At 38.2% G+C, this 22,145-nt stretch overlaps 1 protein-coding gene across 2 annotated transcripts; it reads right to left on the bottom strand.

Moving 5' to 3' along the window:
- Positions 1 to 8,597: 8,597 nt before the first annotated feature.
- Positions 8,598 to 12,823, bottom strand: LOC112182565 (UPF0481 protein At3g47200). Of its 2 annotated transcripts, XM_024321075.2 has the most exons (4): positions 12,590 to 12,823; positions 12,305 to 12,435; positions 9,199 to 10,139; positions 8,598 to 9,091 (listed from the first exon to the last, which is right to left on the bottom strand). In XM_024321075.2, exons 2-4 carry the CDS (start codon positions 12,415 to 12,417, stop codon positions 9,060 to 9,062), a joined length of 1,086 nt encoding a protein of 361 aa, XP_024176843.1. In that variant the 5' UTR covers positions 12,418 to 12,435; positions 12,590 to 12,823; the 3' UTR covers positions 8,598 to 9,059. The 2 variants fall into 2 exon arrangements, with proteins under 2 accessions (XP_024176843.1, XP_024176841.1); XM_024321073.2 differs by having other exon boundaries at positions 8,598 to 10,139.
- Between the last annotated feature and the right edge of the window lie 9,322 nt (positions 12,824 to 22,145).

The following is a 22,145-nucleotide window of genomic DNA, read 5'->3' as shown; positions in this document are numbered from 1 at the left end:
GTTGTACAAATTTGTACATCTTGCACTAGGTGCACCTAGTAAGATTTCTCAAAGTTCATACAACACTTTGTTATACAACAGATAACAAAAAGCTGTTGTATGATGGTTCAAATTTGATTTTGGTGAGCTCGTTCTGGGAGGGAAAATATGCCGCTAAATTTTCTAAGACTCAGCCGACAAACATTACTTCATTTCCGTTGTCCAATGTAGTTCTGATAAAAAAGTTTTCACTTTGTTGACATTCACACAACAAAATATAACAAGTACCGTTGTGCAATAAAGCTTACTTAAACACACAACGGATGATTTATGTTCCGTTGTGTGATTAGTGTTGTGTGATTAACTTTTTGTAGTAGTGACATCAATATTAAGAGAGGAAGTAAGAGCAAGATTTACCTCTTCACCATCTGATTGAGAGCCTTCATCACTATCACTCCAAGTAGATTTTAGAGCCTTGTTTCCACGCAAATTATACCTTTTATTGCCACAATCGGCAGCAAGGTGACCAATTCCATCACACTCAAAACATTTAGGTTTGTTAGGCAAAATTTTGAAGAGTTTCCAAAGGATATTTTGTTTTTCAGAAAATTTTTGAACTCTTTTGTCAACAACGATAAATCCACATAATCATCATCAACAACATCTTTCTTTTTAACAGAAGAGAAAGCAATGTTTTTTACCTTTTTCTCAAGCTTGATCCTCATCTCAAATGTTTTGAGATTACCTATAAGTTCGTCAAGAGAATAGGTGTCCAGGTCTTGAGTCTCCTCTACAGTTGTCTGTTTGGATTGAAACTTTGATGAAAGAGACCTAAGAATTTTCTTGACAATCCGATGCTCTTCAAAAGGATCACCAAGACTGTGACACTGACTTGTCACATTCATAAGATGAGTATGAAAGTCATCCTCCCCCATTTGCATGTTCTCAAACTCCAAAACAAGACTCTGAAGCTTCCAACCTCTAACCTTTTTATTTCCTTCATAAGTGACCTGAAGAAGATCCCATGGTTGTTTAGTCGTGTCACAATGGCTGATTCTCACCCTCTCCTTCTTGGATAAAGCTGTGTATAAGGAATTTCGTGCCTTGAAATCACAACTTTTATTCCGAACCTCATCTTCTGTCCATTCCTTCCTAGGCTTAAGAACTCTTGCAGATGTCCCTTCAACTTTCTTTGAGTCTTCAGCCTTGGTGGGGTGTTCCCATCCATTCTCAACAACGTTCCACATGTTTTCGTCCTGAGAGTAGAGAAAATCCCTCATCATAATCTTCCATTGTGAATAGTCTTCACAATCAAACAAGGGCGGGCAATTTATAGAACTAGAGGCTCTATTATATTCACGTTCCATCATTGACCACGGATCAACTAAAAAAGCTTTAGAACTTGTTCTGATGCCAAGTGAAAATACAAGGACAGAATACGCTTTTCTGGAAAATGGAGATTGCCGTGCACTGATCAATCCTTACTGGGCAACAGAAACCAAAATAACAAACTAGACACCAGATTTTGGTTACGCGGTGAAAACCTCAAATATGAGATTAAAAACACTGCAGGGCTCTTACTCTTGAGAACCCAAAATAATAATCATCTTATTCAAAAGGATATGTTCTTGTACAAACTGGTATAGCACTTGCTCGGCTATAAGATTTAGACAAAAGCTAACTCTAAGTTTGTCTTCCTTCTAGAACTCCTTCACTTGAATGATCTTCAAATATTGTTCTTCTTTCTTCACAGTCTCTCTACTGATCTCGAGAGAGTATTATGCATATGAAACTATGATCACAAACACTTATACATGGACCAAGTGTTTTGACCCTTTGTGAAGACACAAACTCAAACAAACATGCAAGACCCTATCACAAATTCTTGCATTTCTGAATGTGTCACCCTTTGCCGTCTTTTTTTCCTTCTTATCAGGGTTAGCTAATGTGTTCACCAAAACAACCAAAAAACAGCTAATTACCCTAATCCACCTTCTACAAGGAAAAATAAATCTTTTTGTGTTAATAACAAATATATATAATTAAGGACACCAAATCCTAAAATATTTGGGAAATTAATAATCCAATATGGCACACAGAAAAATATCTTTAAATAACCAAAAGATATTAAACCCATTAACCTCAATGATACTTTCCCGTTTTGTATGGAATGCCAACATACAAAACTTGTACCTACATAAGTCATTGTCTCTTCCTTTACACTTACAGGTTATTGTTTTTAACTTTGTATTTGTAATTTAAAATTTAAAAATGTGAATGCAGACTTGTGCACTTGTCGAGTTGTCGTGAAGTTCTGGACTTGTGGAGCAAGGAAGCAGTCAGCAGGTCGAGCAGCTACAAGCCTTAAGCTTGAGTTATTTGACTTATTTCACATTTGAACTATTTGTGCAAAACTGCAGTTTTTGACTTTCTGTTCATGTTTGATTAATTCATTGTTTTCTTACTTTCTATTGTACCATTCAAAATTTCAGTTTGATCAAACATTTGAATGATTGAACAATTTGGATTGTTATTTAATGAGTTCAATCTGTTGGAGTTGGACAATGTAATTGTGACTTTGTGTTGTAAACTTTTAATTAACGATCTCAGCCATTAAGGTTGTAATGTTGTATGATCAGTTATGTTAATGAGTTTGTCAATTTGATATGCATCCTAGATTTCCAGGTACAAAAATGAGTGGCAAAACTAACAAAAGTCCAGATGAGTCTTTGAAAAACTGGGAAAACAGCAAGTTCTGACAAACTGGATTTTGGGCCCGAAAAGCCCGAAAGACCGAACCGACCCTCATGGGATCGATTTCTGTAGGTTTTCATTTTTGAAAAAGCCTGAACCGGCCTGGACCGATTGCTTCAGGCTCAGTCTCAATCTCACTAAATTTTAGGCCCGGCCCGGCCCGACCCAAGCCCATGCCTAATAACTACTATTTAGAAATTTTTTCTTCTTTAAATTACTAAATAAAAAAGCATTTTAAATAAACTATAAAATATTAGTTTCGCTTGTTTTAAAGGATGAAACAACAAACCAGAACAATAAGAAACTGAAAAAAGCAGGTCAGAAACAAAAAAGGGTCCAAGGTGAATCAAATCAATTTGACAACTGCTTGACCAAAAACCAGCTAGCATGCATCTCCAACAATAGAAGTTATTTTTTAGTTAAATTTAACTAAAATTGTGAAATATCGTTATTGATTTAACAATTTTGCTTCAGTAATAGTAACTCTTTGTAAGTGACATGCATCATATGTTTTATTGCATTATAAACTGACATTTGGACAAGAAAAGAAGAGAGCAATATAACTTTTGCTTTGACTATTCATGATTCACTAGCTACATATAGGTAGTCATTTAGCTCAAGTAAGATTTAACTTATCTATATCGCTATTATGTTGGAGTTGAAATTTGCTTCAATCAGTTATGTATAACTAAAAATCGAATTTCACTACTCCATTAGAGATGGTAGGCACTAAAAATAATTATTTCGGGGTGAAAAGAGTGGGAGATGAGGGTGGGTTGAGATAAATTATTAAATGAATAAGTAATAAATTACAATGTAGTTTGTCATAATTGGCTTTAATCATCAAAATGGTTTTCAAAGTATTTATCAAACATGTTCAAGTTTGGTTGACAAAGTCTTCTCTTAATTTTTTTTTTTTGTTACATTGGAGAGAATTAAAACTCTTGATTAGATTAATTCTAACCCAATTCACAACTCCCCAACCCCAAGGGCAAAGTCTTTTCTTCGTTAATGGCATCGATAAAGATATTTTGTCAACTTTATTTTCAATTTTCACACGACTTACCTTTTTAGATATCTGTCTCTGTCTTTGACTTTATCTCCCAAGAATATGGGAGATAAAAAAAGTTAAAACAAGCAAGTAGATGATAATAATGGAAGATAAAAATGTTTTAAGAACATGATCCATGGTTTTTGCACTCTGTCAAGACTCTTAACTATTGTTCTTTTGCTACATTAGGAGAGATTAATCGCATTCCTAACCTCTTTCTCTAAATGCATAAGCTACATTGGCAGATAATCATCATGTGTGACAAAATAATAATGTAGAAGGAAAAATTCATATGGGCGAAATCAACTTGGGCCGCACAATCATCTAGTGTCTTATTTTTTCTATATGAGTATATGAGTATCTATCAGTAAAAATGCATAATGTCAAACTTCAATCGATTTGGTGAAATTTTTCAACAGAAAAATTAACTTTTGAACCAGAGAAATTGTTTTAGTTTCTCCAACAATTGTCACTTGAATTGATGAAATCAGGTGGATGCATGATGTTGTCCCAGTTAATTAGTTAGGTGTATATGTAAGCAGAAGAGACCTGGAGTTGTTGGGTAAAGAATACGTGAGGTCATCTGCATCACTCCTTATTGCCTTTTCTCTTCTTCTAATCCCTTTGTTTCTTGTAATTAGTTCCAAATCAATGAACTATCTTTAGATTAATAGCACAAAATTGAAAAGACATAACCATAACTCTTCTCTTATTCTGGATTTTATCAAGTCTCCGTTGTTGGTCCCCTGGCAATTTCTATTAGCTGGCACAATTGCTTGTACGTACAAGATTTCTCAAATGACTTTTCGTGTATCACATATTTTTCGTGAACGTAATAAGGTAGCTGAGGCTTTGGAGAATTATGGTACGACTTCTCTTAATATGGTGTGGTGGGATGCTCCATCAGGTTTTATTTTATCGTATTGTCAGAGTGACCAATTGGGTATTCCCCAATTTCGGTTATGATAACTTGTTTCTTCTTTGTTGCTTTTGTAGGGAGGTTTGGTTTGGTCCCCCTCCTAAGTTCCTTTTTTTCTTTTTACTTTTTTCATAAATTCAAGTAAGGGGAAAGCCCCTTATTTGCTTCAGCTAAAAAAAAAAATAAGATAACCATAACTGTTCTCTTAGATAACTAATGAACAATTGGCCGCAAATTAAACCATTGATATTAGTGGTTTAAAAGAACAAATCATTAGCGATCAAAAAAGGGTACAAGGGAATCAATCTTAGCCTGACCAGAAGCTGCAATAGATTTAAAACCTAGCAAACCAGAATTGGAGTAAAAACCTGCAGTCAAGTTAATTTGACTCGCAATTGTCAATCGTAATGCTCTATACAGTCTATACATCCTCGTTTGTATGATTGATGAAGATTTCAGGGAATTTAAAGAACAACTCCGGGTTACTCACGAGGTTGAAGATGGGGAGAGTTGAAATTAAAAAATAAATTCAGAGTTAAAAAAAAACTTCGTTCCGCATCTGCCACTGAGTAGCTGACGATGTAGAACAAGGAAAGTCCAACTTTATTATTTGTAGTAGGTGAAGGAAGTTTTAACTTAAACAAAGACATTGTTAACATAGAGGGATCACACATCTCCCTAAACACTCAACATAGAGTTCATAATGCCCAAAAAACCACATCATAGAGTTGGAGATGCCCACAAAAAAAAAAAAAAAAAAAAAAGTGGCATAACATGGTTGAAGAACAGTTCAACTAAATGTACCCACCCAGGACTTGGCTTCTCTACTATAATTGCTTTGCTATGATCTGCTATAATTTGTTATTAGGCTGCCACATCAGGATCAGCCAATCCAACGATTAATAATAAAGAGTTTACAAAATGATATTGGTGGACTTAAAGCACCATATCGTGTCCTCTTCTTCTTCTTCGCTTTCCTTCCCTTCCCTTCTCTCTCCCCTTCTCTGTAACTAAAACTGAAACTGACAACTTTCTCAATGAAAAGAGTTGCAACCATCTTTCTTTAAACACAAAATAGCCATTCTTTCTTTAAACATAAAATACCCTCAAATTCATGAAAGATCTCACGGTAAGAACAAAACTCATTTGAATTCAATTTATAAGAACAAAAACCCAGAAAATAGAAAGTATTCGACAATAACAAATCTCATATGAGATTATGATGATTCTTCGTAGATGTAGGATTCTGCAAGTGTTTAAAGGACTACTCAAGAGGATTCTTGAAGCTCCAAAACGGATATAACAACTTCTTGATGGAGAATGGAAGTTGGTGGTAGTTGTTTTATAACCAGATGAGAATCAAAGACTAGATTGATATGAGAGAGAGATAGGCAGAGAGAGCTGGGGTCTGTTGTTGCTTTCTGAAAGTTGGGCTCTTGCAAATTTTTCATCTCAGCCATCAGATTTTATTGAGATGACGTGGCAGACTCTCATGAAAGTCCAAGCAGATCTTAGCATTATATTTTCTAGCAGAGAATCCAAGTCCACCCACCTAACTCTTTGTTATTTCCTAAGCCTCATGTGTTTCATGAATTATAAGCTTGTGCACATGGAAATGTTTCCATTCTGATATTTGGTAACTGTAGCATTGGAAAAATACATATTCTTTAGTCTGGTGAAGATTAGCTCGATGAAACAATGATATCAATACTTGCTTGAGAGATCCTGAGCTTGGCGGTGAATTTATGCTCTTTTTATTTCATTTGGTTTTACTAACATATTTTTGTATAGGGCTAAATACAAATTACTACCCTGTGATTTAGGTCCAAAATCAATTCAGTCCCTGAACTTCTAATTTCATCAAAAACACCCCTGCACTTTCAATTTTGATCTAATAGGTCCAATTTGTTAGTTTTCCCACAATTGAGTTATTTAACTTGTTAACGTGGCTCATATATGGCCTATGTTTTATGATGTGGTGTCGAGGTGGTCTGCATAGTCAATTTAGGAGTGAGTCCTACTATTAAAAATAAATAGTTTTTCAACAAATAATCCAACTATAACTTGAACTCATAACATAATATTAACGAATTGGACCTATTAGATCAAAATTGAAAGTGCAGGGGTATTTTTGATGAAATTAGAAGTCCAATGACTGAATTTATTTTGGACCTAAACCACAGGGTACTAACTAGTATTTAGCCCTTTTGTATAAGGGAAAAAATTTTCCTAAATTTTCTCTTTTCGTTTCATTTGGTTTTCCTCACAATAATTAATGACTTGCTTAATAAGGCATGAGTTCTAGAAACCACTACTTAAGTAATTTTACCATCAATTACCGGTCACAGTACATTACATTAAGAAGAAAAAGGTCAAATCTTAGAAACTAAAATAAAGGGGTGAATTCATAACCTAGTACTTTCTGTGACATTCGATTCTATTTCTCGGGCACAGATTGCACAGCTAGAACATCAACAAGGGGTTCGTTAACTAAGCATATATAAAGGTGTTCATTAACTAAGCATGTTACTAAGCATTTTAATTTGTTGAGTAATATTGTATATGTAAGTTAAGCCTGCAACAAGTGGTCAAATCTCATAAAATGCAAAAAACAGCAAATGAAACTCAAGTAATTCTCAGAATGGGCTATAGCCATATCTGAATATCTATCCCTATTGACCTCAAAGGCCACAGACCTGTGGGAATGAACTATTTAAAAAAAAAAAGTTTGGAACCCAATCTAACTGGGAGGCTTAGCCCCACACCCATTATTATTATTAATAGAAGAAGGATGATTGTTGATGCAGAACGGATGGCAGCCCAATTTGAAGAACAGTTAGATCGTGCTAAAGGAGGAAAATGAAAAGTGACCAGTAGACAGGAAACAGCAGTTCGGTGTCTGATTGGGACGTACCTTACCTTTCCGGAAAGGGAATCGCGCCAGAAACAAGACTCATTGCTTTACTATGAGTGATAGCATTTTTCGGGCTTTCGGGGTCGTTTAGGGCCTCAAAATGACATTTTTCTATATTACCCGTTTTTGGTTTTCCTAGTTATTTTTGGGTTGTTTTCGTTTTTATCCATGGGCTTTAGGGTTTAATTGTTAGTCGCCCTAGGGTATTTTTCTCTTATTTATGCGGCTGCAGAACGCATCTTTCAACTTTTAATCAATAAAATAGAGATTTTCTCTTTTATCTGTGGTGGACTCTAGAATCCTTTTGTTAGGTTTATTGCTGGTAAACCTAGTTATCAATCCGACTGCGTCAATTGTACAGCTACGGAGACATATTACCTGCACCTCGAGTACTATTACAAGAATCCTCATAGAGTACATCCTGGATAATTACATGAGTCTCATCTAACTAATTAATAATCATCTAAGTAAGAAACACTAGCAAGATGCGCCAATCGATGGACAACACCATTTGCTGCACGATAAATAGGTTGTAAAGAAAAAGAAGGAATAGCATTCAGGTATGCCCAATGATCACTTTTTGCAACTCTTCAATTTGAACCTCAATCCAGCCAAATACTTGAGTTGTTGGGATCCAATTCAATCTTAGAATGAAGAACAACTAGTTTCAGTGTTTATTAAAGCTATTGTTCGTTAGGTTAACAAGAATCAAGAACGAAACTTGTTGATCAATTCTTTAGCTTATTATTAAATGGAAGTAAAAAAAAAATTGTTCGATGATTGAGATCTATGGGTGGAGTTGAATACAAGAAATGTTGAGAGACAGACAGAGAGCAGAAAACTTTATTCTGTTTCTTCTGAGATGCAAAATTTGCAACATGATTCACTTCATTTTTATTTCATTATTTTTCATTTTATTAGAGAAGTAATTGAGGAAATAACTTTTTACAAAAATTAGAGGAAGTTTAAATAGCAAATTATGAGATCCAAATAGAACAACCCTTTTTATTTTCTTCCAACAAAAAAAAGTACTTTACACATCTTTTACACATGCATAACATGTATGGATGAAGGCTAGTTATATTCATGCTTTCCATTAATAACTATAAATCTAAAAGCTTTTGAATGATTGAATGGATCCAATGATTGAGAAAACCAGGACAGCAGATCCGAGTATAGTTGAACTGGCTGTCCAAAGATCCTTGAAATAAACTCTTTTCAGGGTTGCAATATGACGGTTCCAAGAACTCTCGTAGTGCTTGTTAAGGTCCTCACAGATGTCAACATAGCAGGAGCTTTCTTCCATGATATGATCACAAAGTCCATTAATCATATTTGCCGCTGCTTCATTGCTGCCTAGCATGTTAACGATAACTTTTCTGGCAACCAAAAAATCGACATCTTCCACAGTGTCCACAAGCTGATCCATTAGCAGAAAGTAATTACAGACATACGTCTCCTTCGGGTACACAAACTGCTCCAAGGCCATAACATTTCGAACAATACATTCTGTGTCATCCTTTACACGTAATTCTGTGAGCTTCAGGTTCATATTATTAAAACATGTAAAGTTCAACTTACATTTACTAGCAGCTTCCTTATCTCGTTCAATGAAAAGGCGTGCATCTTCTTTTATTGGTTCAAAGTTCACTCCTGCTGCCGCCAGCTTCTTCATATTGTAAACATTTTTTATGGTAGTACGTTTCCATTGCTTATGTTCTGAACACATAAAATGTCTTACCAGATCCGTGAAGTGTTTCGGTTTTACGCCACTAGTGATGACCTTTCCCTCATTATGATCTTTGAAGAACTTGCTGGCAAGCTCCAAAAAATTATTATGAACTGGTTTAGCATCATGGATGACAATCTCTAAAGAATCACGGGGACTGTCTTGATCACCTGTGCTGTATTCCTGGGGCTGTTCTTGTGCTTGTGGTCCTTTGCGAGATTGGTAATGTAAACGGACGGGCTGAGCAAATTCATATAGGTCCTCAAGAAGAGAATAAGGAAGCTGATTTTCGAAAAGTATCAGTTCCTGCTCAACAGCTTTCCTCAGCCATGGTGATCTTAATATGTAATCATTTTCATGATTCTTTGTTATGGAGTTCAGCAAAAGGAGCTCAATGATGAAGCAGGCATCAACTAAAATTATCTCCACAGGATCCTTTTCGATGGGAATCTTGATAGTCCCTGCATAACACCGCAGAATTTTTTCCTTACGGTCCCTGATGAACCTTTTTAGATCATCCTTACTTTTCCAAGAACGCAAGTAGAAATTCTCGGTATACATTTTCTTATGGGTTTCCATGTCCTCCAGTTCTGGTTTTCCATGGTGGAAGAGTCCGATGGAAAGTAACTGAGGAGTGTATGCTGCTTCATTTACATTGCGGAGTTTGCTAGGAACCCTGTAGATACACCACTTGTCCGGTTCATCCATTATTGTAAGTTCCTGCGATACTGAGCCAAATAATTCCGTTTGAGTCGCAGTTTTCTGATAACCCAGCTGTGAATCCGACTTTGAACTGGCAAATTAAGATGGAACTACAATCAGTACCAAAGGAATCAATAGTTCTGATGCTATATAAGTAGGCACGTACACTACAACAATATCTAATAATTGTAACAATACTTTTATTTAGAAAAAAATAACGTGTTTTTGAAACAAAAAAATAACGTGATTTTGAAACAGCTACTAAGAATGTCCCCAGCAGATTGAGAATTCGCCTTTGTAATTTTGTTCATGAATAATATTAGATTATGTCTGTCCAAACTTAGGTGAATGGATGCAATGGCGGAGTCAGAAGTTAATTTCAAGTAGGGCACTCAAAAGTTTAAAAAAAAAAAAATTATATATTTTATTGATCATATTTAAAGTTCTTTAGACAATTTCTGATAATGTAAAAAAAAAAAAGAGAGAGATTAAAAAATATATACACACACACATACACGTCTAATGTTGCAACATGTTCGAATCCGGGACCAACCCCAGCATATAATTAAGCAAGCAAATTGGCTTTGAGAAACTCTAAACAATTTATATAATTATCCTGTACAAAAATTTAAAATTTAAAAATTAAAAATTAAAAATTAAAAATTCCAATAAGACATGGGACTCACCATGCTCCAACGGCTCCGCCACTTAATGAATAGTGACATTTGGGGGATATTCTAAAGTGTTGTTTGCAGTATCAATGAAACCCAAAAGCAAGTTTCAACACTAAGTGTTGTTTAATCAAAGAGAACTAGGCTCCTGATGGTCTTTGATTTAAAGTTAAGCGTAATTTTTGTGAAATAAATTTGCATTATTCATATGCCAAATTCATAAGAAGTTGATTATGTCCTAGCTTCCTCTTCTAAACGAATTTGCATCCGCATACGGAAATCCATCTATGAGGATGTAAGAAATTTGATGAATAGAATGCAAAGCTCATATGAAAATTGAAGCTAACTAGATTCATCAAATGCAAATCATATGTGTTTATTTGCTCAATTTCATCGGATGAATATCACTGTTTTATAAACCATGCCATAGTTGTTTTCTATCGATGCAGATTAGAAAATTCAACTGCATGTGATAGATAATTTATATCTAAAAACATCATTTAACAGAAGTTACAGGACCTTGAATCATATGAACCATATATTCCATTATGTTTCTTGTTCATATAATATGGTTCAGATTTTTTTATATGAGTCCAAACTGAAATGAAACTGAAAGTAGTTTATTTTTTAATTTTTTGTTTATTTTGGGATTGTGGGCTTTAGCGTTCGTGTGTTTGCTTTGGCCTTTTATGCGTTTTCGGCAAGTGGGCAGTGACATTTTTTTTTTCTATTTGTAGTGTATATTTTTATGAGTTTTATTTCTATGTGTTTTTATTCACTTTTTTTTCTTCTTCTTCATTTTAAATAAAGATGATCAAAGATTTCACTCATACCCCATGGTGACTCGAACCCATGTGTTTTTATTCACTTGTTTTGACATATGTTATAAATGAATGTTTTTGGTAAACCAAAATTTGATGAAGCTCGAGGATAATGGATTTTTTAGTATAGATAGTTAATCAAATTTGAGTTACACAAAATTAGAACTCAAATAAAATGTTTTCAACATGGTGTGACAAATAAAATTAGAACAACTTTGAGTTACATAATCAAGTTTCATTTATTTTTGAAAAAAAAAAATTACTTCCGATAAAAAAATACTAGGCTCATTCTTCCTATATCAAGTAGAACAACTTTGAGTTACATAATCAAGTTTCATTTATTTTTTGAAAAAAAAAAATACTTCTCATAAAAAAACAATTACTAGGCTCATTCTTCCTAAATTAAGCACACGAAGTGCTTTTACTGAAAATTGGTCTCTTATAAAAATGGTGCTTCAAACAAAACTGATTTCAGTGAAAAGTGGTACGTAAAAAAATCATTACTTTAAAAACAATTTCAAAGAAAACTATAGATTAGTAAGTATTTAACGTGAGATCTAACTTCTAAGAGACCATGAAAACTCAAAATATCATTTGCATAAGATGATTGTTAAAAGACAATCACCATTAAATTTAAGAATCCACAAATAGCTAGCTAGTTAAAATCTGCAGTCTCTCCTACTTGCACACCTCAGTCAAAAACACTAGCTAACTTGTAATGAGACGGATGATGTTTTCTAAATTAAATGTGCATATATGTATACCGCAAAGTTTGATCACTGGTGGGAGAATAGTGGCAGTCATGTTTAGTACTCTTCAACTTCCCCACATCTATGGACGTCTTTCCATTCTCTGTCTTCTTTGCCAATCCATCCATCGATCTTTTCAAAGTTCCCTGAATTTAAAAATCGGAAAAATTAAACGATTATTAATTTCGGACCGATTGCTATCACAACCAAAAATAAAATACTTCTAAGCTACTTGCATTGTTTGATAACCACAACAGTAGAAACAAATTTGGAAAAATTAAAGTGTGTAGAACAAAGAACCTGCTAGTCTATGTCGCGGTTGGCCGTAGATTCTTGAGTGAGTTGAGTCTGGCTGCAATCTTGTAGGCTTGTTGTGATTGTATTATTGACAAAGGACTAGAGAGAATTTATAGCAAGGTTAGCTGGTTATGCTGACGTTCAATTATTTGGAATTCAATGAAAAATCTCTGTATTGGAAGTCATACATACACATTACTGTTACTATTGGAAGTCATGCATACACACTACTGTTACTGTGATTATAGAGTAACTATTGGCTTATCCTTAATTAAGGGAAATGTGTCTTGTCCTATGTATTGTCTTCATCTCATATATAGGACAAGATGCGTGAAATGTTTTCAATATTATGAAAGTATTCCAGAACATGTTTCACGAGTGTACTGTCTTCATTGTCAGTTAGTATAGAGTAGATAGCTAGAGTAGCTGTTGGCTTATCCTAAATGAAGGAAAATGTGTCTTTTCCTTTATATTGTCTTCATCTCATATATAGGTCAAGGTGTGTACAACATTTTCACTATTATGAAGGTATACTAGAACATGTTTCACGACCGTACTGTCTTCATTTTCAAAATGTTGGTTCCAGAATCCAATAGTCAAAGCTAGCTAGTGACACTTGTCATAACCTAGATGTCTTAGGTTTTTTTATGACAACCTAGATGTCTTAGTTAAGGAGTTAGTTTTGTGACTCATCTATTTGGTATACTATCACATGTAGAAGGAAGAGATAAGGGGGCAGGTGGAGAATAGGGTCAGAAATCTGTAATAGAGACCCCAACGACTGAATTGATTATTTTCATGCAAAAGGATAAGGAGTTTTAATTTGGACTGGGAACTACGAGACGCAAGAGATGGTGACGGATAAGGTTTCTGCTAATTCCGTTTCTAAGTGGAACGATGCTGTGCTGGGATTGTGGATAGCAAATCTGGATTCTGGGTAGCGCTGGCTCTGAATCATGTTCTATTATTTATTCAATTAATCTTATTAATTATATAGAAGGGAAGTAAGGACTAATCAACAACAATGTTGACGCAGTGGCTAAGGTGCAAACCAACTTGACCTCACTTAATTTTTTTTCTTCTGGAATATAATCCCCATTGTGTAGTTGTTTTTATCAAAGAAAAATTACAATACTTCCTAGGAAAACAAAAACTCAAAAATAAATCAACAAATAAACCACATTACTTACTATAAGTAATGTAAAGGGCTAAATACTGGTTACTACCCTGTGGTTTAGGTCCAAAATCAATTCAGTCCCTGAACTTCTAATTTCATCAAAAAGACCCTTGTACTTTCAATTTTGATCTAATAGGTCCAATTCATTAATATTTTGCTATGGGTTCAACTTATAGTTGGATTATTTGATGAAAAACTTTTTATTTGATAGATTTATAATAGTGAGACCCACTCCTAAATTGACTATGCATGCCACCTCAATACCACATCATAAAACATAGACCATATATGAGCCACGTCAACAAGTTAAATGACTCAATTATCGGAAGACTAATAGATTGGACCTATTAGATCAAAATTGAAACTGCAAGAGTGTTTTTGATAAAATTAGAAGTTCAGGGACTAAATTGATTTTGGACCTAAACCACATGGTAGTAACCAATATTTAGCCCTAATGTAAAAATATTTTAATAACTTTTAATGGACTATAGACCTTTTTTTTTTTTTAAGAAGAAACTATAGAAGTTTATATAGAAAATTTAATCACATTGACTAATTTATAGAAACATAATCCCATTGGAGATTTTAAAATCATCACAAAACCTCCCTTTTCTTTTCTATTGTAAGTTCTGCTTGATTTTATGTCATATGTACCCAGTTTTATGTTTAATTCTTAAGCTTGATTTTCCTCTTTGTTTTCTTCTGTAATAGAAACTATACAGAGACAATGCCATTCTTGGCTTCTCAATCATACTTAACTATACAGAGACGATGCCATTTTTGGCTTCTCAATCATACTTTGTATTATAATTATTCTATGAATATATTCAAGGTTCTTTAAGCTTTCTATTATGGTACCAGAGCCATACTGCTCACACATCTGATTTGATTCTCTTTCATTATGTAAACTATATAGAGACAATGTCATTCTTGGCTTCTCGATCATACTTTGTATTGTGGTTCTATGAATATGTTCGAGGTTCTTCAAGCTTTATATTGTCTCTGTATAGTTTCTATTACAGAAGAAAACAAAGAGGAAAATCAAGCTTAAGAATTAAACATAAAACTGGGTATGACATAAAATCAAGCAGAACTTACAATAGAAAAGAAAAGGGAGGTTTGTGATGATTTTAATCACGTTTATGTATTCAAACTGTTAGAAATCAATTTTTTTTCTTTTCTTTTCATATTCAAGTAACAAGTAACAAGGTAGACCATACTAGTAGGCATATATCGATCTTATGTGATCTGAAAAATAAAAAATGAAAATTGATAGATTTAACATTAACTATATATTCACTGCGTAGTTTTGTGCATAGTAAAAAAGTTAGTCATACACGTCGTCATTGCGACCTTGATAAAGGAGGTCAACCCTATTTAAGTTCATGTATTCCTAAGAGTAGCCAAATCATGACGATTTTTTCATCTGGTGAGAAATTTACTTATTTCGTCGTTATTTAGGCCTTGATCCACGTGTCATGGTCAACACTAAACCCTTAGTACACATCGAATAAAAATGCTTATAACGGCTCATTGGTACTTAGTGTGGGAGAGTATGGTAGCTGAGAGCACAAACATTGAATTTCAACAAGAATCGTGAGGTCATTTTAACATAAGGGATATTTTGATAAATGGCGATAAATATGGTAGACTGCATTGACCGAGTGACCAGTCCGAAGCGACGGCGAATGAGACCAATTTTTTCAAATTGTTGCAATTAGTACGCTTTGAATACATGGGTCAAGTCGGATTTACCATCGGACAATTTTTCACTTTTGATTTCGCGGATTGCACAAAATACCTTTGTGCTAACTAGTCCGGTATAACTTGTACAATGCTTATAAAGTGATGTAACACTATTTGCTTATAAAGTGAGCTGAACTATGTGCTACACTATTTGCATTACGATTAATATGAGTAACGATAAAATAAGGATAGTTCGCTAAAGAAGCTTAACCTTTTCCATAAAGATACTAGATCCCTAGTATAAAAGATTTTAAAATTATCACAAACCTCCCTTTTCTTTTCTATTGTAAGTTCTGCTTGATTTTATGTCATACCCAGTTTTATGTTTAATTCTTAAGCTTGATTTTCCTCTATGTTTTCTTCTGTAATAGAAACTATACAGAGACAATGCCATTCTTGGCTTCTCAGTCATACTTAACTATACAGAGACAATGCCATTTTTGGCTTCTCAATCATACTTTGTATTATAGTTATTCTATGAATATATTCAAGGTTCTTTAAGCTTTCTATTATGGTACCAGAGCCATACTGCTCACGCATTTGATTTGATTCTCTTCTATTATATAAACTATACTCAGACAATGTCATTCTTGGCTTCTCGATCATACTTTGTATTGTGGTTCTATGGATATATTTGAGGTTCTTCAAGCTTTCCTATGATTCAATACTAACCAAAAACGAAGTTTGTGTCTGTTGATTTTTCTTCTGCAGTGTGTCGTTCATAGAAATAAGTTAACAGAGGTGACCATAACCAAGTCATTGGGAGGGGGATTGACCCAAATCTATTCAAACATCATGATCTTACCACTCCATCATTCTCGGATTTACTTTACTTCGAACAGTTTGAAATAGAGAAACTTATAGCAACCGTCACATCGATTCAAACATGAAATCATTAAAACAAGCAATCGGTGTGTGTGTTTCTTTTAAAAAGAAATTTTGAGGATATGTATTTAATTAAAAATGGACAGTACAATTGTATAGAGTAGATGCAAAACTGTATCGCAAGAAATAAACCATATGAAAAACAAGATTAGATAAAAAAAAGTACATTGAAACTAAGCTTAAGACATTAAGTAGTTACTGTTTGACGCGTAAATCCGGTAGGGGTGCAAACTGTCTCTTTTGAGCGAGTGATTGTGCAGGCGTGCCAGCACCGCGGGGTGCAGTCGTTGGGGTAGTCCCTTGACCTGACTTCTTCTTCAAGCGCTGCGGACGAGGAGAGCACCAACCTCGTCACAGGGTTCTTCTCTAGCCTTCCGGGAAAGGACTTCTGCCTTACGGATAAGGACTTTGGGTGTGATCTCTTCGCGTTCACCTTATCGATACTTAGTGTTGTAGACTAAGCAGAGCAATCATTGGGAAGTTGTGAGAAAGCACGGGTTTTGCTAAAGCGTGACTTTAGCTTCGCTGGGTTGCGAGAGCGTTACCCTTGCTTCGCTGGTTGTGTCGGTGGTAGTAGTACTGACAGTCGGCTCACGAGGAGACTAGGACTGGAAGCACGGTCGCCGGGTTGGTCTGGTGATGCTGACAGTCGGCTCGCGAGGAGACTAGGACTGGCGCGTGGTCACCGGGTTTCAACGAGATTGAAGGTTTACTCCGGGGAGGCTTTGTAATCGCTGGGATTAGTTGAGTTGAGAGAGGTCCTTTTGTGTCCTTGAACCCTAGTATTTATACCTAGGTCTTCGACTGTTCCTTGCTACCGAAGGATTATTGATTGAAGTTTCCTATTCAATCTCTGCTACTTGACTCCAATAAGGTTTCGTTTTCCTTATGGATTACGGAATGGGCGAAGCTGTAACCCAAACCCAAGTAGGCTTATTTTTGGGCCGTAGGTATCGGCCCGCTATGCTAAATCCACTAAAGGATCTTGCCAAAATTACTTTTGGGCTCAAACATTGCCCCCCAGGCCCCGAAAGCAGGCCCACGAAGATGTGACTGCTTGAAGGGGACTAAAACGACGCGCCGATCGCTCGAAACGATGTCATTAATGAAGGTTGCGTCCTTTCATTTGCAAAAACGCCTTTCTGTCGTATCGTTTCCCTCACAAATATCTTTATTTAAACCCACAGCCACTAGACCTGTCACATCAGAAACCCCTCCAGTCTCTTAAGCCCAGAAAAATCCATTTCGTCCATTACCTCCTTCGCAGAAACCCAGAAATGGCTCCCCCAAAGAAGATAATCATCGATCAAGAGGAAGAGTTGAACGAAAAGGTTGCCCATACTTGGGGAACCAATATTGGTACTCGCATTCATCTCCACACACCTATCCATCGACCCCTGCTCCTTCGATTCTCCGACCACCAAACCGGACTGGGTCCAGCGCCACGAGATGCTATTCCTGACGACGCTATCGCTCTCTATGGCTTACCAGTCCGTCGACCCATTCCAGTCCTCCGAAGGACCCCTGGAGATTTTAGTAGTTGGGGCGTTCAGAACCATCGAGCCAAAATAGGGCATTGGCCGTCCTCCATCAGTGCAGCAGAGACTTCTTGGTATCGCGTAACGCGGGCGCGGGATCTGTCTCGCTGGAACGCAGCAGGTATCACGCATACCATCGATCTATGCTTTAATCTTCCTCGCAGCGGCAATCGCTCGCCACTCGCTGCTTTCCTTTGTTTCTGGAATACCGCCACCAACACATTTGACTTTAGGTTTGGTCAAATGAGTGTCACTCTGTTGGATATTCTTGCCATCACTGGCCTGCCCATCGATGGCGAACCCTATGTGCATGGTCAATTTGATTCTGTCAACTTTACTTCGACCATGGCCCAACACGGTCGCAGTGCCCACAGTGGCTCTTACCCGCGATGGCTGGCGTATTATAGCCGGGAACACAATGCGACCGGCGGAATCGCTTTTCTGGAGTACTGGCTCTGCAAGTTCATATTCTGTACCTCTTCCTGCAAGCCCACTGGTACTTGGACTCTTCTAGCGACGGGCCTCTACAACGGCCGCAATATCGGACTTGGGCAGCCAGTATTAGGAGCCCTTTACCGCATGCTATACCAGGCCACCATGCACCCATTTGAGACTAGCATGTCTGGCCCTTTTTGGATTTTAGATTTCTGGATCCAAACTTACTTCCCGTTCTTCCGTCGTGATGATATCCCGTTACTCCCACCGGCCGACCAACTCTTGGGTCGGTGGTTCTGCCGCGAGGGGAGGTATTCATCCCCCCTTACTCCGAGTGTTTTTCTTATCTGTACCTTTTAAACTAGATGCCATACTGTGACATAATTTTGGGTAGAAAATGCCCCTCTTTACTTGAATATGGCTTTCTTCCTGGCGATCCTCGCTACACTGATCGCGCACGCTTGGCTTTTCTTCGCACGATCTCCTGTTCAGACATCAGGATCGCTGCCGAGGAACTTAGCTACGAGCTCTACGCTCCCAATCATTTCGCTCGCCAATTCGGCCTTGTCCAATTGGTGCCATTCCCTCTATACGACGCCTGGAACTACAATACTTCCTAGCGCAGATTCGGCCCCCCCTTGGATCGGTGCCGGCGCAAAGTATGCTTGCGCTGGTTGATCTTCCTGATTGGGCCCAAGTTATTGATGCTGTGGACGGGGCTGAAGAAGGATACAAAGACTGGTGGGCGGAGGTTTCAGTTAATTGCTGGACTCAGCAGGACGACGAACTCTTCGCAGCCCTATTTGGATAACTGAAAAACCCCTATCCTGTCGATGTTGAAGTGCTCGCTCGCTTTCCCGAGCATGCGACACGGTCCCAGCCTCTTCCGGTGACACAACCGACTCGAGTTCCTCGCCTAGCACAGGCTGGTATTGTAATCCGCGAACCCCCTCCAGAGGTAAGTATCTGAGCCTTATCCTCTGCAATTTTTCCTTTTATTTTCTTTCTACTCATCCATCGCTATGTCAGGGAACTACGCCACGCTCTGGTGCTCGCACAATCCGTACTTCCCCGGCCGCTGGCCAGTCTGGAAAGCAGAAGGCGGTGCTCACAGAGCCTGACACTGAGGAATCGTCTTCCGACGACGATAATCCGCAAACTGTAAGAACCTTCTAGTCTCAGGATCATGCCTCTGATGAATCAAGTCTAACTTTGCAATTTTGGCAGATCGCGGCTGCTCTGGCTCGCAAGCGCAACCGCTCAGACCCTCGCACTGACCCATGGGAAGAGGATGAACCACTCGCTGATCGACTGGTAAGAGATAGGAAAAAATCATACTAGCCATTATCTATCTTTTAGTCCGATTCCTATAACTGTTTCACTCGCAGATCCGTCGCCGGCCCTCCGAACATACTGGGGAAGGCTGTTCCGCTGCTGGTGAAGGAACAACTGCCCCGCGGGCCCAATCACCCACGGATTCTAGTAATCTCCCACCTCCCGCCAGCAACGCGAGCGATGTGCCTTTGGCTTTGATTCCGGTGCAGGTTATAGTCGACAGCTCGCCCGAGCTGGACGAAGGAATAGCCCCTTCAAGCTTGCCGCCTGAGGAACCGATCGCTGCACAACCTTTAATGCAAGTAGCGCTTGATCCCCTCCCTGACGAGGCAACTCAAGAGCCTGCGCCGATAGCAATTCTGCATGAGCCCCTGGCTGTAGAGGTACACCTTGAACCGAAGGCCTTAGTCTGTTTTATTTTTTGTGCACTCTAAAAAGTCCTTCTTAACCACAGAGTCCTGATCCTGTCGGGGAAACAGCAACCGCTGCAGAGGTGCCTGTCGCTGATCCGGCAGACCCAGTCGGTGGAGATGTGGTGGTCTAGGATCCTGCCCCCCATGTCCCTGAAGTGGGAGAAGGAGCAAATGTCGAACAGGAGCCAGAAACGGTCCTTGTTATAGAGCCCCAGGAGGCCCCTACTGCTGCTGCTGATACTGATGCTCCTGCTCCATCTTCCGAACCCCCTTCTAGGCTGGAGAGACTTGTTCGCGTACTCGAAGTGACCCCTCCAGGAGTCATAGATGAAGCGAGGGATGGGTTGCAGCGACTTCTGGGTCATGACATCTTATTGCCAGGTGCACCCGCCAGAGCTCAGGAATACTTGATGGTTCTTCGCCGCGAGCGAACCATTACTGAGGCTGAGTTCACCGAGATATATGAGTTGTTACAAAACCTTCCTGAGCGGATCAATGACGGAACGAACGCGACCGCACAAGCGAGGCAAGCTCAGGTCCACTATCGGGGCCTTACACACCAAACAGAGACATCTCGTGATTTCTTGGGCGATAGGGCCGTCCTTGTCAGAGACTTGCGCATCACGCAGAATCATCTTCGGACACAAATCCGGGACCTGCAAGCCCAACTGACTGCGGTGATGGCCCGGCTTGAGCATGAGGAACCTCTGTTAGAGCAACCCTTAGCAGCTTTAGAAGCGATGTCTCAAAATTTAGCTCAGGCTCGCGAAGCAGCCAGACAAGCGGAGCGAGCTGCTGCCGATGCCAGTTTTCGTCTGGATGAACACTTACTTCACCTGACCCATGCGGGCCAAAAACTTTAGGCCCCTGTTAGGCCCAATTTGTATGAACAATATTTATCTAATATATTTAGCCCACATTGCTTGGCCCAAACATACATTCAGTTTACGAATTAATGTCTGCCTTTATTGTCATTGAAGTTGGTTTGACGAAAAGTTTCGAAACGAAGCGGTTATCTCCTCGGAGACTGCCCCGCTTCCCACGCGTTTTCAAGTACCTTCATTTCCGAGATCTTTGCATTCAATTCCTCTTATACTCTTATTGATGGCGTTGACAGTACTTCAACCGTCCATCGCACGGTTGAGGCCACTGAACTTGGCTTCTATAAATACTAACACTTTGGGGAAAAGATAAACACCAGCAAGTATGGCTTTCCCAGATATAGTATCGCAAACCTTACTTCTCTTTCTTCATTTTCTGAGATCTTCCCCTCATAGCGTCATCCTCAGCCCCAAATCCATAGACTTCATGGCTTAATCTCAGGACCTAGATAGGCCTCATGGCTTAATCTCAGGTCCAGTGGCATGTCTTTGGTTTCTGAAAATCTGGATGAACTTGCCAGTCTCAGTTAAACCGAAGAACATGTCATGCTCCTAACGCGGCAGAACCCTATTCTGAGGGGTCCCTCTTCTCAGACTGTTCGCGTGGAGCATGGGGAAGAAGGGCAGAAGGCCACGTTGAGGCCGACTGTTCTTCTTTCGCGGTCTACCTCCAGGGCCTGACTACGAGACTTCTGTTTTTCCCCTGGAGGTAGATGTGGTTGTGGGTCGCGCTCGCTCTGGATACCAACTCCATCCCGGAGGACAACCAACTAGAAGTGTTGGGATGGATTATTTCCTTCCCTCTTCCTCCGGTACAAATGAGAGCAGCTGCGACTCAGATCGGAGGAGGATCTGGGTGAAGAGAAGAAGAGTGCCAGCGGTACTGCCCATGTCCTCCTTGCCACCACAAGATCCAGAAACTCTTAGAAGATCTGAAATCCTTATGATTTTTCAAGCCACTTTTGGCCTTGTAATTGCAAATGTAAATGTCTCTATCTATACTGCTTTTGGCTGCAAAGCCCCTTTATGAATAAATGTTTTTATAGTTAAAAGTTATTGTTGTAAAATAAGGCCTCTTGTATAGGTTGTATAGGCCCCCATATATATTCTTAACACATGTTGTTAAGGAAAAAGTACAATCAAAGTTGG

The sequence above is a fragment of the Rosa chinensis genome, chromosome 1, assembly GCF_002994745.2.
Source record: "Rosa chinensis cultivar Old Blush chromosome 1, RchiOBHm-V2, whole genome shotgun sequence".
Taxonomy (NCBI): Eukaryota; Viridiplantae; Streptophyta; class Magnoliopsida; order Rosales; family Rosaceae; genus Rosa; species Rosa chinensis.
The sequence above is the reverse complement of the archived record's forward strand: the minus strand, read 5'-3'. Positions and strand labels throughout refer to the sequence as shown.